Source organism: Nipponia nippon, unplaced genomic scaffold, assembly GCF_047370975.1.
Source record: "Nipponia nippon isolate SJK-2023a ecotype South Korea unplaced genomic scaffold, ASM4737097v1 scaffold_9, whole genome shotgun sequence".
NCBI lineage: Eukaryota > Metazoa > Chordata > Aves > Pelecaniformes > Threskiornithidae > Nipponia > Nipponia nippon.
The window spans coordinates 15795055-15813934 of record NW_028262413.1 but is presented as its reverse complement, the minus strand read 5'-3'; the positions used below and the strand labels follow the sequence as shown (position 1 = coordinate 15813934).

The following is an 18880-nucleotide window of genomic DNA, read 5'->3' as shown; positions in this document are numbered from 1 at the left end:
TAGATAACTGCATTTGTTCAGGCTGATTTCCAGCAGCGCAGGGCCCAGAGTGCACCAGCAAGACCTGTGCCGGCGCAGCAGCCTCCATGCATCCTTGGGAGCCAGCAGAGCTGGGCAGGTCACCCCTAACCCAGCCTCTTCCCGCAGAACCTCAACGTCTCCTTCCAAGGCTGCGGGATGGACTCCCTGAGCGTCAGGGCCATGGACACAGACACACTCAGCCAAGTGAAGGAGAAGATTCTGGAGGCCTTCTGCAAGAACGTCCCCTACTCCCAGTGGCCAAGGGTGGAAGACGTTGACCTCGGTAAGGACCCGATGTGTTGGACCATCCAGTCCTTAAAACCAGATGAAGCACCTGATGTTGCACAGTAGCTCTTGGTGTCTATCATCAGAGGGCAGTGGGTGAAGCAGCACTGATGAGAGGGCAGACATCAAGGCAGCCTTTTCCTGAGGATGGTCTTCAGGAGTGAGTGAGGGGACCAGATCCTGGTGGGCAGGAGGGAGCCATGTAACTGGAAAGAAGTTTTAGGAAAGCCCAGATTGAGCAGAAGGATGCTTGGACTTGCACCCTTTAAAGCCTGTAGTGTTAACCCCAGAACAGGTACCCTCTAAAACAGCCCTGAGCCTGCACATGCCTTGTTAATATGTTTCTCTCCATAAGCAGCTATAATTGAGCCCATGGACTCCTGTCCTGCTGTAGATTCAGATCTGTCATTTATCTACCCAGTGGCCAACTTTTTATCCCAAAATATAAGAAGGATCCAAGCCCAATGCTGGCAAGAGAAACCCATGCTGTCTGTGGTGCCTCTGTGCCACGCAGCGGGCCATGGAATCATAGAATCATAGAATCGTCAAGGTTGGAAAGGACCCTTAAGATCATCGAGTCCAACCGTTAACCTAGCACTGCCAAGTCCATCTATACCATGTCCTCGAGCACCACATCTAGCCGTTCTTTAAATACCTCCAGGGATGGAGACTCAACCACTTCTCTGGGCAGCTTGTTCCAATGCTTGACCACCCTTTCGGTGAAGAAGTTTTTCCTAATGATGTCTAACCTAAACCTCCCCTGGCGCAGCTTGAGGCCGTTTTCTCTCGTCCTATCACTCGTTACTAGGGAAAAGAGACCGACCCCCACCTTGCTACAACCTCCTTTCAGGTAGTTGTAGAGAGCAATAAGGTCTCCCCTCAGCCTCCTCTTCTCCAGACTGAACAACCAGGGTGGAGATGCACCCTGGCTGGCGGCAGTCGCAAGGTGTGACATTCAGTGATGTAGTCAGTGCCAGAGGGCGTCTCCATAGAAGAACACCCTGGGCTGAAGCAGTGATGGGGCTCTGCTCCTCTCAGCTGGCATACGTGGCGTGTCCCCCAGTCACAGATACGTGACCGCTCCTGCCACCGACCCTCATGCAGGCCACGTGGCATCTCACCTGCCTGGTCCTCCACAGGGCAGGTCCCACACAGCCCTCAGGGGCGAGAGGGGAGAGGGGCAGGGGGAGATGTGCGCCTCCCTGTCTCTCTGAGCAGAGCCTTTGTCACCTCTCCCAGCTCCCTCCAGGTCTGCTCTAGTCTGGAAATCCCCACTCCAGGGGCTATCCCTGGAGGCCATTGCTGAACATCCTCTCTGGTTTCCCAGAGCCCCAGAGGCCTTGGCAGCGGGGCTGTGCAGCCCCTGAGTGCTGCGTGGCCGAGCCCCAGGCTCCGCTGCACATGCCTCCTTCAGGCTGGTGTCTCACTTCTCCCTTCTCTGTGTTCAGAATGGTTCGCCACCAGCACCGACAGCTACATCCTCCGGGACCTTGATGACACCTCGGTGGTGGAGGATGGCAGGAAGAAACTCAACACATTAGCACATTATAAGGTAAACCCACTGATGCTGCGAGAAAGCTTTGCTTCCTCGGAGCCTGCCTCGCCTCAGGGGTGAGCTGCAGTTCCCCCTCCAAAAACAGGATCATCAGGAACAAGCAGGGAGGTTGCCATAGCTCTGTGAGAGCTTCCGGGGAATAGACATCTGCCCTGGCGAGAAGCTTGTTAATATTGCAACACACTGAAACTAATTAAACACTCTTCATGCAAAACAAGTTATTACTGACAACAGAAAGAGGAGGAAAAAAAGCTCCTATTCCCAACGGCCACCAGCTTGGCTGATTAGTATCACTCTGCTCTTGATCTGTGCTCCTGCTGAAATCACTGGCACAATTGTCACTGCCTGCCCTGAGAGCAGGGGGTAGGGATGCCATCGAGGAGCGGGGGCCAAAAATGTGGGGAAATGTGGTGAATCAAATTGTTTTCTTGACCGTTTTTCCTTTTAAAATTAAATGAAACCAGAAATTCTAATATGATTTCCATATTCCCTGGTATGCCTGGGAGCATAATCCTCACTGGTCTGTAACGGTGCATGGAAAATCAAAAACGGAGCTGAGTACTTATTCATACTATTATTTGGGTAACAGCCGTGCCGTGGAGCCCCACTGCTGGCACCGTGCCCCGCTGTGCTGAGAGCCAGAGCCACAGCACAGAGAGGTAGTACCAGCCCCGCGGGTCCGGGCTGCGGCCAGGTTCCTTCTCCCCTTCTGGGGAAAGGCAAAACAGCATCTACATAGCGTAACACTCTTTCCTCTTCAAATTACCTGGTGTCGACATCCAAAAATGCATCTTGGATACATGTATTTGCCTGATTCCCGTTGGATTTGAGACTCTTGCTATCTTGTATTTGCATTTAAAAAACCCTTTCCACACAGGGCAGTGCCATTACTGCCAGTTTCCAAGCCAGGGAGCAGGGGCAAGGCAGGTGCAGAGGACGTTTGTGGCAGAGCAGCGACTGTACCAGCATCCCCCAGCTCCTGGCATCTCCCCAGGGCCGTCCCCAGCTCCGTGAGAGGCACCATTAAGGCCGCTGTCATTGACGTCTGCTCTTCCCTTCCTCTGCAGATCCCTGAAGGGGCGTCACTGGCCATGAGTTTGTCGGACAAGAAGGACACCACGCTGAGCAGAGGTAATGTCTCACTTCTCTTCCCCTGTTGCTGGTGACCAGGCAGAAACACTTGTGTTTTTAGAGGGGTGTCTCTGGCCAGGGATGCTGAGAGCTGGCTGCCAGTCCCCTTGCCTGGACGTTGGGGTGTGGTGTTAGCCCGTGCAGGGCTGGCTCTGGTGTTACCAGCACTCACAGAGCACCCTTTCGTAGTGGCGCGTTGGGCAGAGCTGGGCATCCATCAGGCCACCTTTGTGCCAGGGAAGACACTGAGCACAGACTAGGACTGCCACCGCCGAGAGAGCTGGCCAGCTGGCAGCCCAGGACATGCTCAGGAAGCCCTCCAGGTCCTGCAGGGTCTCCCTCCACTGCTCTCCTGCAAACCCCCTTTGCCCACGCTGTGGTGTACATTTGGGACAGAGACAGCCGCGGAGCTGCAGGAGACATACCTCCCTCCTTCCCGCGGGGTTCCCCCTTGTTGAGTGACTCGCCCGTGCTCCCCACAGGGACTGCAGGTCTGAGTCCTGTCATGCAGGCAGCAGCAGTGCAGCTATCCCAGGTGGGACTGATGGTGAGACAGACAGGCAGAGTGGAGACACTTAGAGCTTTAATGACTGCCGTGTGTGATGGCATTGCCTGAACCGCAGCCAAGGCGGAAGAGGGAGCTGGGAGCAGGGCTTCTGCAGAGTGTGGGCAAAGCAGGCACGCTGGCCTGCAGGTGGCCAGGATTGTAGTGGTCTCGGCACAAGGACATCCATGTCAGCGCTGCTGAATAGCCCTGTCCGTCACTGCCCATCCCTGCACGGCTTCTGCTGGGCTGTGCACTGCCCCTTCCCCTTCGCAGCGAATGCTCCCCACCAGGCGCAGGCAGGGGAGCTCCAGCCGGACCGGGGGGACGGGCAGCAGGTCAACGCTGCAGTGGCCACTGGAGAGGTCACAGATCCCCGAGAGTCTGGGACTGATCTTGGAGACTGGGTGGCTTCCACATCCCTTCTAACTTTAAGGCTTGTCTATGTCACTTGCAAAAGTGGAATTTTGTGCCTGCTTTTCCTTCTGTAGGAGAAATGAAGGTCTGGGAAGTATACATTTCTGATACACACATTGCAGGAGATGCAAGTGTCATGCTTGTGGTTTTGCTGTAAAAATGTGTTATCCAGTATCCTCCTCTCTCTTCTTGCTGGGGTGCTGAGTACTTTCCCAGCCCTTAAGATAGAGCTATTTGCACCTTTCATCTCACATCCTCATTAGGGGTTTGCATTCAATCTGTGCTAACAAAGTGAAAAAAAGGAAGGATCTGAAACCACTTGATTGGAAAAGCCCTTTCCTTCCCAGTTACACACGTTCAGTTTCTTGCCAGCATACTTCTAGGTTTCAGGCTGTGCAGAGATTCAAAAAAGACCAAGGGAGACAAAAATTCACATTGAACAAGGAGTTTCAAACCCTGTCTCCCAGCTGCCCACACCGAGCCTGTCTCTGCAGTGGTAGTCCTTTCACCCACGGGAGCAAGGAGCTGCTCAGGCTCAGCTGCCCCAATGCCAAGGCTGGGAGACGGCCCAGGGCGCGTGGGGCTGCGGGGCCTCACAGGGCAGAGTGGGGCATCACAGGGCATCGCAGAGCATCACAACGCAGGAGCCCCTGGGCTGATCCTGCTCTCATGCCCTCTTCAGTCCTTCTTAAAACACCCCTTGGGAGACTTCAAATCCTCCTTAAAGTACTTCCTGAGGTACTTGCCACATGCCCCAGAAGGCAATAAACAACCCCAAAACAAAGAAAAATGCTGAGGTCACTTGGGGTGGGAACGCCAGCTTGGTGTTGGAGTTCTTGGGGAAAGCAAAACACTTCCTGACGTGGAGGGCATCTGCAGAGGTGGGTTTTGGTTTGGGTCCCCCGGCTGAGCCACTGTGTCTCTCTTTTCTTCTTCACAGTGAAGGACTTGGACACCGAGAAGTACTTCCACTTGGTAAGTATCCCGCTCCTGGCTGGGGAGGCTGGTGGCTGCGTGGCAGGGGGCTGGGGGTCGCTCTCCCCTTCTGCCCTCCCAGGGGAGTGCTGCTGGGGAGCAGAGCCATTGCTCCAGGACACCCGCTCTGCAGCACGGCACCGGCACACCAGGGGACAGCTCACAGCAGCGGCTTTGCTCCCCTAGACCTCTCCTGCTGCCATGACAGCAAGGATGCTGGCGGAGCGTGGGCGGGCAGCATGGCCCAGCCCAGGGGGGCCGATGGGGCGCTGGAGGAAGGGCTCCTTGCAGCAGTGGAGGGGTGCCCATCTAATCTCCTGCGTATTTCAATGTATTTCATCTTTATGATGGCTGGCCGTTAACAGACAATGGAAGCTGTTGCTCTCATCCCTGCAAATGGGTGCCAAACAGGCCGTTTCATCTCCGGCAGCAGCTGGTCCCTGCCGCATTGGGGCAGGCAGGCCCTGGGCTGTGGTGAGCCCTCAGCCAGGCAGGGGGGCCAGGTCGTCCTCTGCCAGGCTGGCTGTTGGGGAGATGTACCCCCGGAAGGCAGCAGCCTGGAAAGCGCTGGGAGCAAAGAGGTGACCAGTCCATCCTTGTGTGCATGCAGCGATCCCTCGTTTCTCCTGCACTTAAGTCTATGGGTCCTATTTTTTCAGTGTATGTGATGAAAGAGGAGCAAATCTTCTCAGCCTTGCTGATATTAACTTAATTCATCTGTGGGCTGGAACGTCAGATGTGATGAACAAGCTGGATCAGGGCTTGTTAGTTTTCTTCAGAGGGGCTCAAAGAGGTGCAGAAAGGTTATCTGTAGACAAGCTTTAGTACTATGGGATATAATAAAAAATTACCAGGATGGCAAAGTAATTGTTGTGCCTGATCTAGCTGTCAGCAGCCACAGAGAGTTCAGGAGTGCGGTTGGAGCGCGGCGCAGCACTGCCAGTAGCACCCCGCACAGCCGTGGTCAAGTCACCTACCAGGAGCTCCTGGCATGCCGCCTGCTTCCCAGGGCTGGGGAGATTTATTAGTTCCTGCTTGTGCGCCATGCTGGAAGTATGAAGTGCTAAACGTTACTAAAAGCTGTTATGAAAAAAAGTGTTATGGACAACAACAATATTTTATAGCCTCATTTTTTTTTTTCTCTGCTAAACTTTCTGTGCTCAAATAGAGTACAAACACGCAATGCATGCATGTGTGTGCACGCACACACACGTACGCACAGAGCAAGGAGGGAGAAGGGACAGCAAACCGAATATGCACATGTGAACCGATGCCAAGAAGGACTTAAATGGCTTGCTAGGTCATTATAGAGCAGTAATTAACTGACCTGACCAGTGGAATATTTATTTTTGTTTTTGAAAAGGCCAGGGTAGGAATATTGGCTGATTGTTCTTGAGCTTTTTCCAAATCTAAGAAAAGCTGGTTTCCACGGAAGCCTTGTGCATTGCTTCTGGGAGCCTAAACTGCAGCCACACAGGAGTACTGCACAGAGACCAGGAAGGCGAGCAGACTAACATGCAAAGTGAGATTGATTGTTTCATTTTATTCGTCTAGCTTGAGAGAGCAATAAAGAGCGCAAGAGAAACAAATGTCAGAAAAGCTGAGTATTATGAATCACTTTTTTAAAGCCATATAAGGGTGTATTTATAACACAGTAACTGCTCTTTAATTGAATTTTATATGCAGTTGAAATTCTATACTTAAAGGAAAATTCAGTGTGACACTTCCGGAGAGGAGCACTCTGAACATGTGTTTTATATCGGACCAGGTTCTCCCAACTGATGAATCAGTTGAACATAAGAAGTCCCACAGACAGAGCCATAGGAAGAAAGTCCTACCGGAGATCTACCTGACCAGGCTGCTCTCCACAAAGGTAGGAGGTGGGACGCCCTCGTTCGCAGCAGGTGGGATTATTGTTTGTGGTCTGTAGCAAGAAGCCTACTCTAGGGAAGGAGCACGGCGGGGACGGTCGCTCTTGAGGGGCAGTGGGACTCTTGTGTCCTGGACAGATGGAGCACGTTTAGCGAGCCTTCTGGGCACCACTGGCTCCTTGGATTCCCTCCAGCTTTCCAGCTTGCCCTCTGAGCAGCAGTGCTGCTGCATGAAGCCCCACACGATCTCCCCAGGCTGGTCTGGGGTCTGTGCACATGAAAGGGATTGCTGATTGCCTCAGGGCTCATGATGCACAGTTTAGACATGAACCCATCTCCCCAGCAAGAGATCCTGCTGGGAAGGGAGATGGAGATGCTCAGCTCGGGGAGAATGTCTGTGCGATCTTAATTCAGATTTTAACTTCCCCACTCTCTGCGAGTGCTCAGCTCCAGCAGTTGGGCTCCCAGCCCATCTTTAATCCCAGCATGATGCCTCACTGGAGCAGAGATCACAAGAATGGCCAGCAGTCTCTAGTCTTCTTTGTATTTACTGTGCAGAACAATCACAGATGTGAGGTCCTAGCAGTAAGAAAGAAAATCTCAGTGCCAAAAGAAATTAAACACAAATGCAAGCTAATTATATCGCTATGCAGAAACAAACCTTTCCCTCCCTGCTTCAGCATCCCTTTTCTCCTCTGATTTGTCCAACTGGCAGCAAAGGATTTCCCCTTGTGCGCAGCAGTCGCAGCCCCTCACGCTGTTTTTCTGGGCTCGGGTGTTGCTGCTTTCCCCAGTCTCATCATGTGTGCTTGTCCCACAGGGCACGCTGCAGAAGTTCCTGGATGACTTGTTCAAAGCCATTCTCAGTATCCGAGATGATAAACCACCTGTGGCCGTGAAGTATTTCTTTGACTTCCTAGAGGAGCAAGCAGAGAAAAGAGGGATCACAGACCCTGACACTATGCACATCTGGAAGACCAACAGGTTTGGAAGAGGAAATCTCTTCTTTCTTTCCTTCCTTCCATCTCTCAGGAGCAGCAGCTGCAAAGCCTTGGTGTCCTGGGCTAATCGTTAGGTTGCTAAAAGTAGAAGAGCGACTTGGAAAACAGGAGGGGTGGCGGAGGGGGTGGCGAAAGATGAGTCCAAACACAAGCTTGGAGAGCTTTGAATAAACACAGAGCTCAGGGGAATGGCAAGCTGGAAGAGGAGGCATAGGCAGATAAAGGGCAGAACGAACTGGCACACTAATACAAATAATTAAAGGGAAAACAGAAGAGGGACGGGATGAGGGGAGACAGCAATGGTGTTAGCTCCAAGAACTGGAGATCTGAGACTGAGTCCAAAATCACGTCAGGTCTTAAAACATCATGAAGATTTTAAAAACAGCATGTTTGGCTCCATTTCATTTGCTTTCTGGCTTTTCAGCCCTTGGGGGCACTTCTCCCAACTTATCTCTGTAACCAAGCTGAGACTCCAGGGTATTCACAGGACTCCAGGAGCTGGTGCTGTGACAGTAGCGTGCTGGCGGGCACCGCAGCACTGGGTACCAGTTGGGAGCAGTGCTGAGGGATGTGATGAGCAGCAGGAATGGGGTGGGGCAGCCAAAGCAAAGGGGGGAAGTAGAGCAGGGGAGAAACGAGGAGATGTAACTGGGGAGAGCAGGGAGCTTGGAGGAAGCATTGAGGAGAGGCTCAGCGCTTCTGAGGCTGCAGGGACAGTAACCGTTTCCAGCCCAACATGTGAAAATTAAAAACAAATTTGGCTAGGATAGCAGGCATCCAGACACAACCATTGAGTTACAGATTTGCATATCCTTCATTACCTTTAATTGCCATAAAGCAAAGACTTATAGCAGCTTTCACTCCTCAGCTGCTGAGGAGGGATGGTAGGAAGAGCGAGCAATATACTGAAACTGTGTTGTGGCCAAATGAGCAGTGAAATAACTGGAGGACAAAATGATGAGAGAGCAGAAAAAAAGACACATGAAATGCATTTCATGGGGCCAGGCTTACCATCAGAACCAGATGACGGTTACTGTTGCGGAAGAAGGAAAAGGAGCTGACACCATTGCTAGAAAAATCAGCAAGTGGGGAAGCCTGATTCAATAGGCCCACGCAGGCAAACCTGCCAGTGTCTCTCCTGGACCACAGCTGGCTCAGGAAGCTGCTGAAGGAACAAGGGTATACACTCACCTAGACAAGGCTGTACATGAAGTCTCCTGTCTGTGCTGCATGCTTCAGCCTGAAGACATGTCTCTTCAGGGTGAAGATATGTGCCTGCTCCTCTAGCTAGGCAGAGGGTCGTACGCTACCAGGATGTGATTAAATAGCAGAAGCCGGCTCCTCAGTTTTTTCCTCTCTACTATTCGCTTTCTATCATCATCTTCCCTGCATTTCCTCCCCTCTCCCTCTGGAGTACAAAAATTCACCTGGTGTGTGTTCTTGGCTTGTTTCCCTCGCAGCTTACCTCTGAGGTTTTGGGTCAACATCCTAAAGAACCCCCAGTTCGTCTTTGACATTGACAAGACAGACCACATCGACGCCTGTCTCTCTGTGATAGCCCAGGCCTTCATTGACGCCTGCTCCCTGTCTGACCTGCAGCTGGGCAAGGTACCATCCAGAGAGGACATCTCACTCCTGCTCAGGCAGTGATAGACACAGACCAGTATGGGTCGGAAGGGACTGTCAGAGGTCACCCAGTCCAACCTCCCCCAGCAGTGGGGCTGGCTGGGAGCCACTTGCTCAGGGTCATGCAGTTGAGTTTTGGCTGGCTCCAAGGATGAGTTCTCCTCTCCCTTCCCCACCACTTTGTTCAGGCTTGAGCTTGAAATTTGCACCCCCTCTGTCACAAACAGCGGTCAGAGAGTGGGAACACACAGTCACAGGCAGGATGAACAAAGGGCAAGGCCCCAGCCTGGAAGGCTCGGAGGATGGAGGGAGACCCAGCCGCTGGCTTGTGCCTCAGTGTTACCCAGTGGCCGTATGAGTTGTCCTGCGGTCGCAGGCGAGCGCCCAGCTTACTCAGCGCAGCGTCTGTAACGCTTCCTGACGGGGCTGAGCGGGTGCACGAGCAGAAGAATATCCTCTGTTGTTGGCTCGGGCAGGGGTGTAATGTACCAAGGCAAGCACGGGTGGGTGTCAGCTCTGCTCTGGGCACAGGCACCAGCAGACTCGGCACAGGAGCCCAGCTGTCTCAGTCAGGGCTGGTTTAGGGGACAGCATTAGCATAAAAATCCCGTAACAGCAGCTGAGGGACAATGTCAAGTCCCAGTGGCAGGATGGAAAATGATGTAGCTTCAGGTGAAGCTTTAATCATCGGTGTCAGTGGTTTCTGCACAGGCTCTTGCCTGGGAGAGCCATGAGAAGCTCAGGAGGTGAGCTGAGCCTTTGTGAACATAGGCTAAGCTTGCCCAGGCAGCACAGACCCAGCCTGGCTCATGGGGAGGTGTGGGGACTGCCCAGGGCCACCCCGTTGACACCATCAGCACCTGGGAAGCACTTGGGTGCTGCTGCAGCTCTGCCGGCAGAGCAGTTGGTGCTCCTTTCTAGTGGCAGCGTCTCCATCACACGCTGGCCACCTCTGGCATGCGGTCAGAGCCCGTCAGACCTGGCACACCTGCCTAGGGAGCTACACCGGCTCTGAGTAAATGCGAGGCTGCACGGGCAATGTCTCCTCTCCCACCATCAGGCTCCCACGCACCATCCCGCGGGGCTGGGAGGCAGCGAGACGTCCAGTGCGCATGTTTTCTCTTCTCCCACTGGCTTGGCTGAGTGCAGTGTTGACATTTGAAACTTCCCGACATAAATAAGTTTTATTAAGAAATGCTGTAAATCATCCCCCGCCGCCCCCCCGCCCCAAGGGCTGGCAGCAGCACAGCGTGTGACGTAGAGGGGACCCTACGGAGCGAGGGGCAGGAGGCGGGCGCTGCTCAGTGCATCCCCCAGACTGAGAGCAACAGGAAGCCTTCACTGGGAGAGGTTAATACTGGAGGAAGATCTAATGAGCGCTTTATTTTTTGTTTGTTTGGGTTTGGGACTTTTTTTTTGCATGTGTTACGAAACACCTACCATTCGTCCTTGTCAAGCTGTGGATGAGGGGAAGAGGGGTCAGCTGGAGTCAGACAGCAGATGGAAACATTTTCAAGAATACAATAGCATAAGTGAAGGAATTGTTGAGTAATGTGGGAAGAATAAATCCTCAGCATAAAAATCAGCTTGCATATACACACAGTATATCACTGAATGTTTTCCAGGCTGGATTCTTCCCTGGTTTCAGCATTTTGCTCTTGATACTGCAAATGTGAGAGCAGACTCAGACTCCGTACATCTACAGCACGCAAGCAGTTAATAAACCAGTACCCATACAGACAAATCAGACACAAATTAAAAAATAACTTAAAAAAGAGGCAGCATGCTTTCCTTTTGTGTTTCCAAGGGAAAAAAAAATGTTGTGAGCAGGCTCTGTAACTTGGCTATATTCCTGTAATGCCTTGTCATTGGGTTTGAAAATAAACTGCTGTGGGATCTGATGGCACAGCCTGGTGCCCATTTCCCATTTCCCCTGCAGCATTAGCTACACTACATATTGCAGCAGCAGATTGCAGTTACCCCGGGCTTCCTTATTTACTGCCCGATACAGCTGACGATGCTGCCTCCATGGCTAGAGCCCTGCCATGCTTGTCTCCTCTGAAGATCCTCCCTCCCCTCTCCACCTGTCAGAGCATCAGGGAGCAGTCCCGCACCGCAGCGTCGGGGCAGCAGGACACATTGATCTTACTCCCCTCTGTGTCCCCAAGCCTGGGGCTGTTTCCCTTTGGGATGCAACGCTAGGCCAGTCAGCCAAGTTCATTCCCGGGGTAATGATATCAGCGGGGCAGGACTGCCTTGAGGTTAAAATCATTCATGCTTGTGTTTGCAAGGAGTGCAAGCAGGGTTATGCCTTCACTGGTACAACCCGATCGTGTGGCTGGGAGGTTAAGACTGCTTTGTCCAAGCTGACATTAATCAAGAGAACTCGGTATTTTGTTAATTACTTCACATGCACTCAATATAGGCCAGGCAGGCTGGGTTAGCCAATGCAAAATAAATCAAAGCTACATGAAAAATCCAAGAGCAACATTTCAACTGACAAAGTTCAGCTTCTAAGAGAGCTTTGTTCTTCAGTTTAAATCAAGCTGGCTGCTCAAGAGACCAGAGTAGATGCATGCAGAAGCCCTTCCCTTGTTACCAATTTCCGCACACAGAGCCACGGAGCACAAGTGTTTTAACTAACACACACAGTTGTGCTACACGTGCTACTCATCTGCAGCGCATCACCTGGCAGCAAGCCACCTTGCCTGACCCTGTGCATGCTTTTTAGCCTGCCATTGCTGCAAATTAAAATTCACTTAGACCACCTTCACTGGCACTGTAGCTAACACACATTTAGCTCATGCTAGGAAGAAGGGCAGAGGGACGGTGCTGTGGCTCCGCAGGCAGGTGGTACCTGTCTGCAGCACCTTGATGTGCTTGAGCAAGCGCCTCTGTCATTAGCTGTTTCGTGCCTCGGTGCTGTCCCACCGCACTCCTGTCTGTGTAAAGCCAGGACCAAAGACGTAGCTGTTTCCTGAACCCAGCTGTAGCTGGAGTCTATGTCTGATGGTTAGCACTTTGGTCAGACAAACAGGATAAAAAATTTTCAGCCAGGAACAATACAGTGCCTGATTTTGGTATCTCGCCCTTGCTCTAGGACTCCCCGACCAATAAACTACTGTACGCCAAGGAGATCCCCGAGTATAGGAAGATAGTGCAGCGATACTACAAGCAAATCCATGACATGCCCCCGCTCAGCGAGCAGGAAATGAACGCCCACCTGGCGGAGGAGTCGCGGGTAAGGCGCGCTGGGCTGCAGCGGGTGGAGGGAGGCTCAGCCGACATGTGCCCCCGTGCCGGGGATGGGGCCAGGTCTGCAGGCTCGGTGCCCTGCCAGAGCGAGGAGCACCGAGCCTGCTCTGCTCTGGCTGACAGTGGGAGTCTGGGAGCGGCAGGGAACGCAGATAGGCTGCAATTAGCTATTGCTTAGATGCTGGAAGGAGCAAACACGAAAGGATATTTTGCCTCAAACTTCTACGCACAAACTTCATCTGACCTAATTCCAAGCACCTTCAATTACTATCGGAGCTGCAGTAAACACCCATGAGTTAGCTTGAACCTAACTAGCTTTGGCACCACTGGGAGCTGAAAGCAAAATTCAGTGCCAAAGAGCCAGGAAGTTTGGAAAAGGATCTGCGCAGTCCTGAAGCCCCCCGGCCAGCTGGCCCCCGGGCACCAACTGCCTGGGCCAGCCCCGAGTCCCAGGCAGCCCGCTGGCAGCCGGCCCTGGCAGGCAGCCCAGGTGCGGGATGCCGGCCCTGGTACCAGCTACGGGAGTTGGCAGCCATGCTCCGGATCCGAGTCCTGCCAGCGATACGCCACAGCTTCCTCAAAATCAAACCATCTCCCCATGGAGTTTTAGCTTCAGCCACCAAGTGGGTTTTTTCCATTGGCATTCCTCTACCCAGCTCTTGCACTGCCCCATCCTTTGAAACAGCTTTGAGCACAGAAGGGTAAACAGTGCTATCAAGCGTGGGCATTTAAGGCTGGCTTTAAAAAGACGGACACCGTTTCTGATGTAAGCAAATGCACCTTCCTTAAAGGAGTAAGTCAAAAGTCCATCTGCATCAATGCAACAGTAACAAAAATACCCAGGCAAAATCTTCTTTTAATCTAGTTAATGCCTGCTGATTGGGCTTGAACTCACTTGCTGCATCACGTTAATATTCCTCCCCTCTTTGTTCTGTCTTTATAAAGAAATACCGGAATGAATTCAACACCAATGTCGCCATGGCTGAGATATACAAATACGCCAAGAGATATCGCTCCCAGGTAAGTGGGTTCAGCTGCACTCAGGCCCCAGCATACCTATGGAGGAAATAACGCGCGGTACGTTGTAACTGAGCGGTCAGACGCCTGCATCCAGTCCCGCAGAAAAGGGATTAACATTTTTTGCATAATCCCACGCACATACGTAATACATGCACACACAGATGCACCTGCTCTCCTATCCCTTGGCTGACGACTTCTTAGAAGAGAAGGCCAGCTATTCCTGCTTGATTTTAACAGCATTTGGCTGGGCCAGACTGAAGTGGGGCTGCCCAATGTGTAGACCCACAGATGCTTTCAGGAGGGCAGAGCATGCCGATACAGTCCACACCCAAAATCACTTGCCATCTGCTGCCCCCAGCTGAAGCAGCAGCCCTGGCTGGCTCCTCACTCCCTGTACCCCCATGCTGTGAGCTAGCTCTACGCCGTGAGCTTTATTATTACAGTGGTTTTCAGTTGCATTCCCCTCCTGCCCCATTCCCCCGCCCAGGGACTCGGCTGTGCTCTGGAGCAGCTGGAGGGTGCTGCAGTGTGTGAGCACAGGGGCTGTGGGGCAGGGTGGGCTCTCCCTGTCGGAGGTCTGGCTGGGATGCAGGCTCAACAGGGCTGGCAGGGGGAGCTGGGCTGGCGGGTGGGCACCCCTGCCCACACCGCCTCAGCCACCCACCTGCCCATGTTTCTTGCAGATCGTGGCTGCCCTGGATGCCAACCCCATGACGAAGCGCACCCAGCTCCAGCACAAGTTTGAGCAAGTGATTGCGCTCATGGAAGATAACATCTACGAGTGCTGCAGCGAAGCCTAGGCTGACTGCAGCCCTGGAAGTGACCTTCTCTGCAGCACAGTGCCGTAGGGAACCTGCCTTCAGCCGCGGATACACCGTGGATCCACCATGGATCACCTCCGCCAGGGTCATTCTCAAACCAGCTTTGGGGGGGGAGTAGGCCTGGCCCGTGGCTGAAGGGCTCCCTCACCTAACAAGAAGCCACGAGGCACCTTTCCGAGCAGCTCAAAAACCCTCTGGTCTGCACTGTGGCACCCATAATTTATTTGCTGCCAACCAGAAATGGAGACGTGACACTTGTGGCAAGCTCAGTTCAACACTTCCCTCTAATCAGCACCCAAGCGGTCAGTGGCTCCCTGCATCCCCGTTTGTGGTTCTTCAGGACAAGAGACGGGGCTGCAGAAACCCTAACAGACACAAAGCAGAAGGGTAGCCTCAGGGAGTAACGAGCAGAGACGGGAAAGGCCATCGGAGCAATGCCTGAGCTCCCTTCCACACCATCCTTCTGACATACTTGTTTTTCCAACACCAGGGACTCTATCAACTGTTCACTATCTGCTGCATTCTGTGTATTTTTGTGCCTTTTCATTTTTGTACTGTATGTGTAAACATAACCACTCCTCCATCTGAGACTTGGGCAACATGGGGAATTCAGGGCTGAGACAAAGCAGTTGCTTCCCAAGTAGCTAAGGCATGGTGAAAGCACTTTATCCCCTAACAGAGACAGCTGTTACAGAGCCGGAGGGAGCGTGTTACGTGTTAGACAGAGTGGGAAGGGCTGCTCCCCCTTCCCCAGGTTCCCAGATCTGCTTGCACAGTGAGCTGGAGTTGCAGTGGGTAGGCAAAATCCCCTAACGACCCACCTTTCAGCCAGCTGGTGACAGGCGTGGCTTCTGCCTAGAAGCAGAAGACCAGATGTAGTGGGTGAGAAGAAGGACTTCTGCCTCACACTCCGGTCTCCCTGCCATGCTGGCTGCGCACACATCTATGGCACTGCCCCAGCTCAGCCCCGGTAACGCCGCTCGTGCCAACAGCGGTTAGCTCCTGCTGACAGCCCTCTGACAGAGCGGGCTTGAGCCATGTGCAGGGCAAAACACCAGGTAGCATCTTCCCTCCCTCTGCCCCACGTGCTCCAGCATCTCCCTGCAATCATCACCACAAACGAGGTCAATGCTACAGAGGTGTCTTCCGAAAGCAGCTTGTTCTGCTTGCTTCGGACCCAGCCCACCATGGTCACCTGAGAGCAACCAAGAGAGCGCAGTTTTGCTGCGTGTCTTTTTTTTGGCCCATACAGGCAAAGGGACTGGACCCCATCCCCCTGGCAGCACGATGCTCTCGCAGGCCAGCAGAGCAGCTCCAGCACCCCAAGCTGCAAATAAAGGCAGAAAGTGTCCTGCGCCTCCTTACACCGGGGTCAGCGAGCAGGGTCCCACTGCGCAGACCTAGAAACTTCACTACTGTCCTGCAGCGTCCGTGCTGGGGCAAACCCCCTGTCCCAGCTTGGTGGCCCTTTCTCCTTTCTGCTGGCAACTTTGTCCTTTCTGCAGCTGGGGAGCTGTGACCACTCTGGTCTTCTCCAGCGTCACGCAGGCCCCTCTGTAGAGGCTGGACCGCAGCTAATGCCACATGCTTGAAGCCAGCATTCACATGCAGGCAAAGGCAGCCTGCCCGTGAAAGCTAAACCCAGATGTAGCCACCGCATTTTCAAACTGCCAAATAGAAAAGAAAAAAAAAAAAGTTACTACCTCACTCCAGGCAGGGTCTAAGGTGAGCCTCCGTTACTCATCCAGCTGGCAAGGATGCAACCTGGTATTAGATGACTTTGGTCCACCAAAACTCCTCCTGGGTGACTCACTGCCATGGACAGGTGGCCTCCATCCCATCATTTCCAGTAATGCCACATTTGTCAGAAATTGGAATATCAAAATTGTGTATGTGTATATAGATATCTATTTTAAAACAAATGATAGACTTTATCCAGTATGTTAAAAGGGGGGAGGGAAAGGGGAAGAACAGAGTTTGTTGGTTTTTTTTTTTTTAAAATAAGAGAACTACAAAAAAAGTACATACACTGTGGAGGTTTCAATGTCTTTGCTGAGGATGTGGATTCAGAATAGAAACTCTAAGAATGTAGCTGGGCTACATTTTATTTTAAAAGTGATTTCACAAAAAATCTTGACTTTTTTTTTTTTCCTTTAGAAACTGTGAATAGCTGTCAGAAATATAGGCAGGCCCAGCACATGGAAGGCAAGGGTGAGAAGGACGACCAAGGTAGCAGAGAACGTTGAGGTTGGCTGGAGGTGGGGAAAGGTCCATGGAGCAATAGCGCCATGTTGTTACAAGGAAAGAATACAGGTGAGCCGACAGTATAGTTTGCCTCCAGGTGATGTTACTGGGCCATGTATTGGGGCCTGTTGCTTTATTATTTAATTTTTTCCAAAGCAAAAAAAAAAAAAAAAAGTAGTTGCTACAACCATTTTAAAGGAACAACTTCAACGGAGCAGAAGCTTGAGGGTTTGTAGTGTTGCCTTGAACCCCCGAGCCCTTTGTAACATGTTTTTAAACTTTGGCACGTGTTGTGGGTGTAGTGCCCTTACCTGCTGTGTAGTGGAAGTGGCAGACTCTTGGAAAAGCCTATCTTTGTAATAAAACAAGGTGCTGAAACCTGTGCAGTAAAGTTCCTGCCTGTGTGCACACAGAGGACACACGACATCGTGGAAGACACCCATTGCCGCCCGCAAGGTCAGGCTGCTGCCCCTTGCCTAAGGATGGGGTGCCTCTCCTCCCACGCCCTCCACCACCCCAGCCTGCAGACCTCCGTGCTCACCCCGTGCAGAACACGGAAGCATGGGGAGGAGGACGGCTCCTGGGTGTGCGGAGCAAGCTTTGCCTGTACGAGAGGTACCATGCTCAGGGTTGGCAGCTCAGCTGATAACCACCTCATTTCCATACAAGATGGGGTTTTACCTCTGTAGGCTGCAGAGCCCTGGTTTCCTGCAGAGCATGCCACGGCCACACACCGCTGCCCCAACCTGGTACCATGGCTCCCACCAGAACAGGAGCTGGCACAGGAAGGGGAAGATTTGCACGAGGACACAACCACACACCTGAACTGACCACACGCTGTGCTGCACACGTGAAGACCGGTAACACCACAGCAGTGCGCAGGGCCGGGCACCCTTACCTCTGCCAGGTGCCATCAGCCCACAGGACAGTCAGCGTCTTCTCCCAGCCCTGGGGAGCCCAGCGGCTGCTCTGCACCACAACTGCCGCCAGCCCTCGAGGCTTCTGGCTTCAGTGCTGCGACACCAGCCGCAGCCTGTAGGTCTTAATAACCATGGCATTGCTAAATCCTCTCTCTTCCACCTCCCCCCATAAAAGCTGCTCTTTCCAGGCACCAGCAGGATTTTTCTTTTCCCACTAGAAAGCTGATTCTTAGTAAAGCTAAATCCAGCCATTAAATGATTTGGACTCTCTCAAAGTGAAGAGCCTCATGTTTCAGACTGGATGCCTGGTGAGAGAGGATGCAGCTCCTGCCCAGTTCTGTTACAGGACATTTCCATGCTAGTGACCAGTGCTTTGTGAGGTTAACCATCACCAAAGGGCCAGGTGAGCTCTACTCAGTTATGTCCGGGGGGGGGGGGGGGGGGGAAACGACAAGTTTTGGCTCCATTAAGATGGATCAACATGGCCAAGGCTGAAGTTTAAAGAGAAGTTAGTTTGCTCAGCTCTTGCTTAAGCCCCAAAGCAAGGCCAGGAGCCTTGGAGGGCATTGGCAAGGCCAGCTGAAGATTAGCAAAATCCTCTTTAGGAAGAGAGTTTTACTTCCACTTATTTTTTCCTGCCCAGGAGGACTGTAACCCTTTGCATTATCAGGCTGACCTTCAGAATGGCTCTGTTCTGTGCAGAGCAAGAGAAATTCAGGCATTTAAAGCTATTAAATGAAAGTGTTCATATGTTGACCCACAGGAGCTAGCAAGACAGGTTTAGAAGTGGGCACTGTACAGATATAGATAACAAGAGGATGAGTAATGCTGCAATCTACAGCAAACACCCCAAACTTTTTTTTGAGCCCTAAAACACTTCTATCTTCCTCTTAGAGCACAGGCAGTTCCCCCTGGTGCTGGGGACCCTTGCCCATGGCATGCGCCCAGACCTGCTGCCCCAGCACTCCTGTAATCCCAGCTCAGCCAGGCATTAGCACAAGGGCAGCCAGGAGGGCAGAGGGCCGGACACCTACCCCACACTGAGGCTGCAGGCACCATGGCTCCACCCCAGCAGGACTGGCCAAGTCCGAGCTTCACAGTGCCCAGGGGTGTTACCATGCTGTGTCCCATGGGTCCCAGGGCCCCCTGCCTGGCCCATCACCACCAGCCTGCACTGACACTGCCCCCAAAGCC

General features: G+C 52.7%; 1 protein-coding gene across 1 annotated transcript in view; it reads left to right on the top strand.

The window, feature by feature from the left end:
• PLXND1 (plexin D1) overlaps window positions 1–16526 on the top strand; it is an 85776-nt gene extending 69250 nt beyond the window's left edge. The window contains exons 27-36 of the mRNA XM_087744275.1: window positions 148–304; window positions 1755–1858; window positions 2929–2992; window positions 4894–4928; window positions 6697–6801; window positions 7620–7783; window positions 9261–9408; window positions 12527–12667; window positions 13627–13701; window positions 14385–16526. Coding sequence (XP_087600401.1) covers window positions 148–304; window positions 1755–1858; window positions 2929–2992; window positions 4894–4928; window positions 6697–6801; window positions 7620–7783; window positions 9261–9408; window positions 12527–12667; window positions 13627–13701; window positions 14385–14501 — 1110 coding nt within the window. The 3' untranslated portion in view covers window positions 14502–16526. The remainder of the gene's footprint in view (window positions 1–147; window positions 305–1754; window positions 1859–2928; window positions 2993–4893; window positions 4929–6696; window positions 6802–7619; window positions 7784–9260; window positions 9409–12526; window positions 12668–13626; window positions 13702–14384) is intronic.
• The last annotated feature ends 2354 nt before the right edge of the window (window positions 16527–18880 follow it).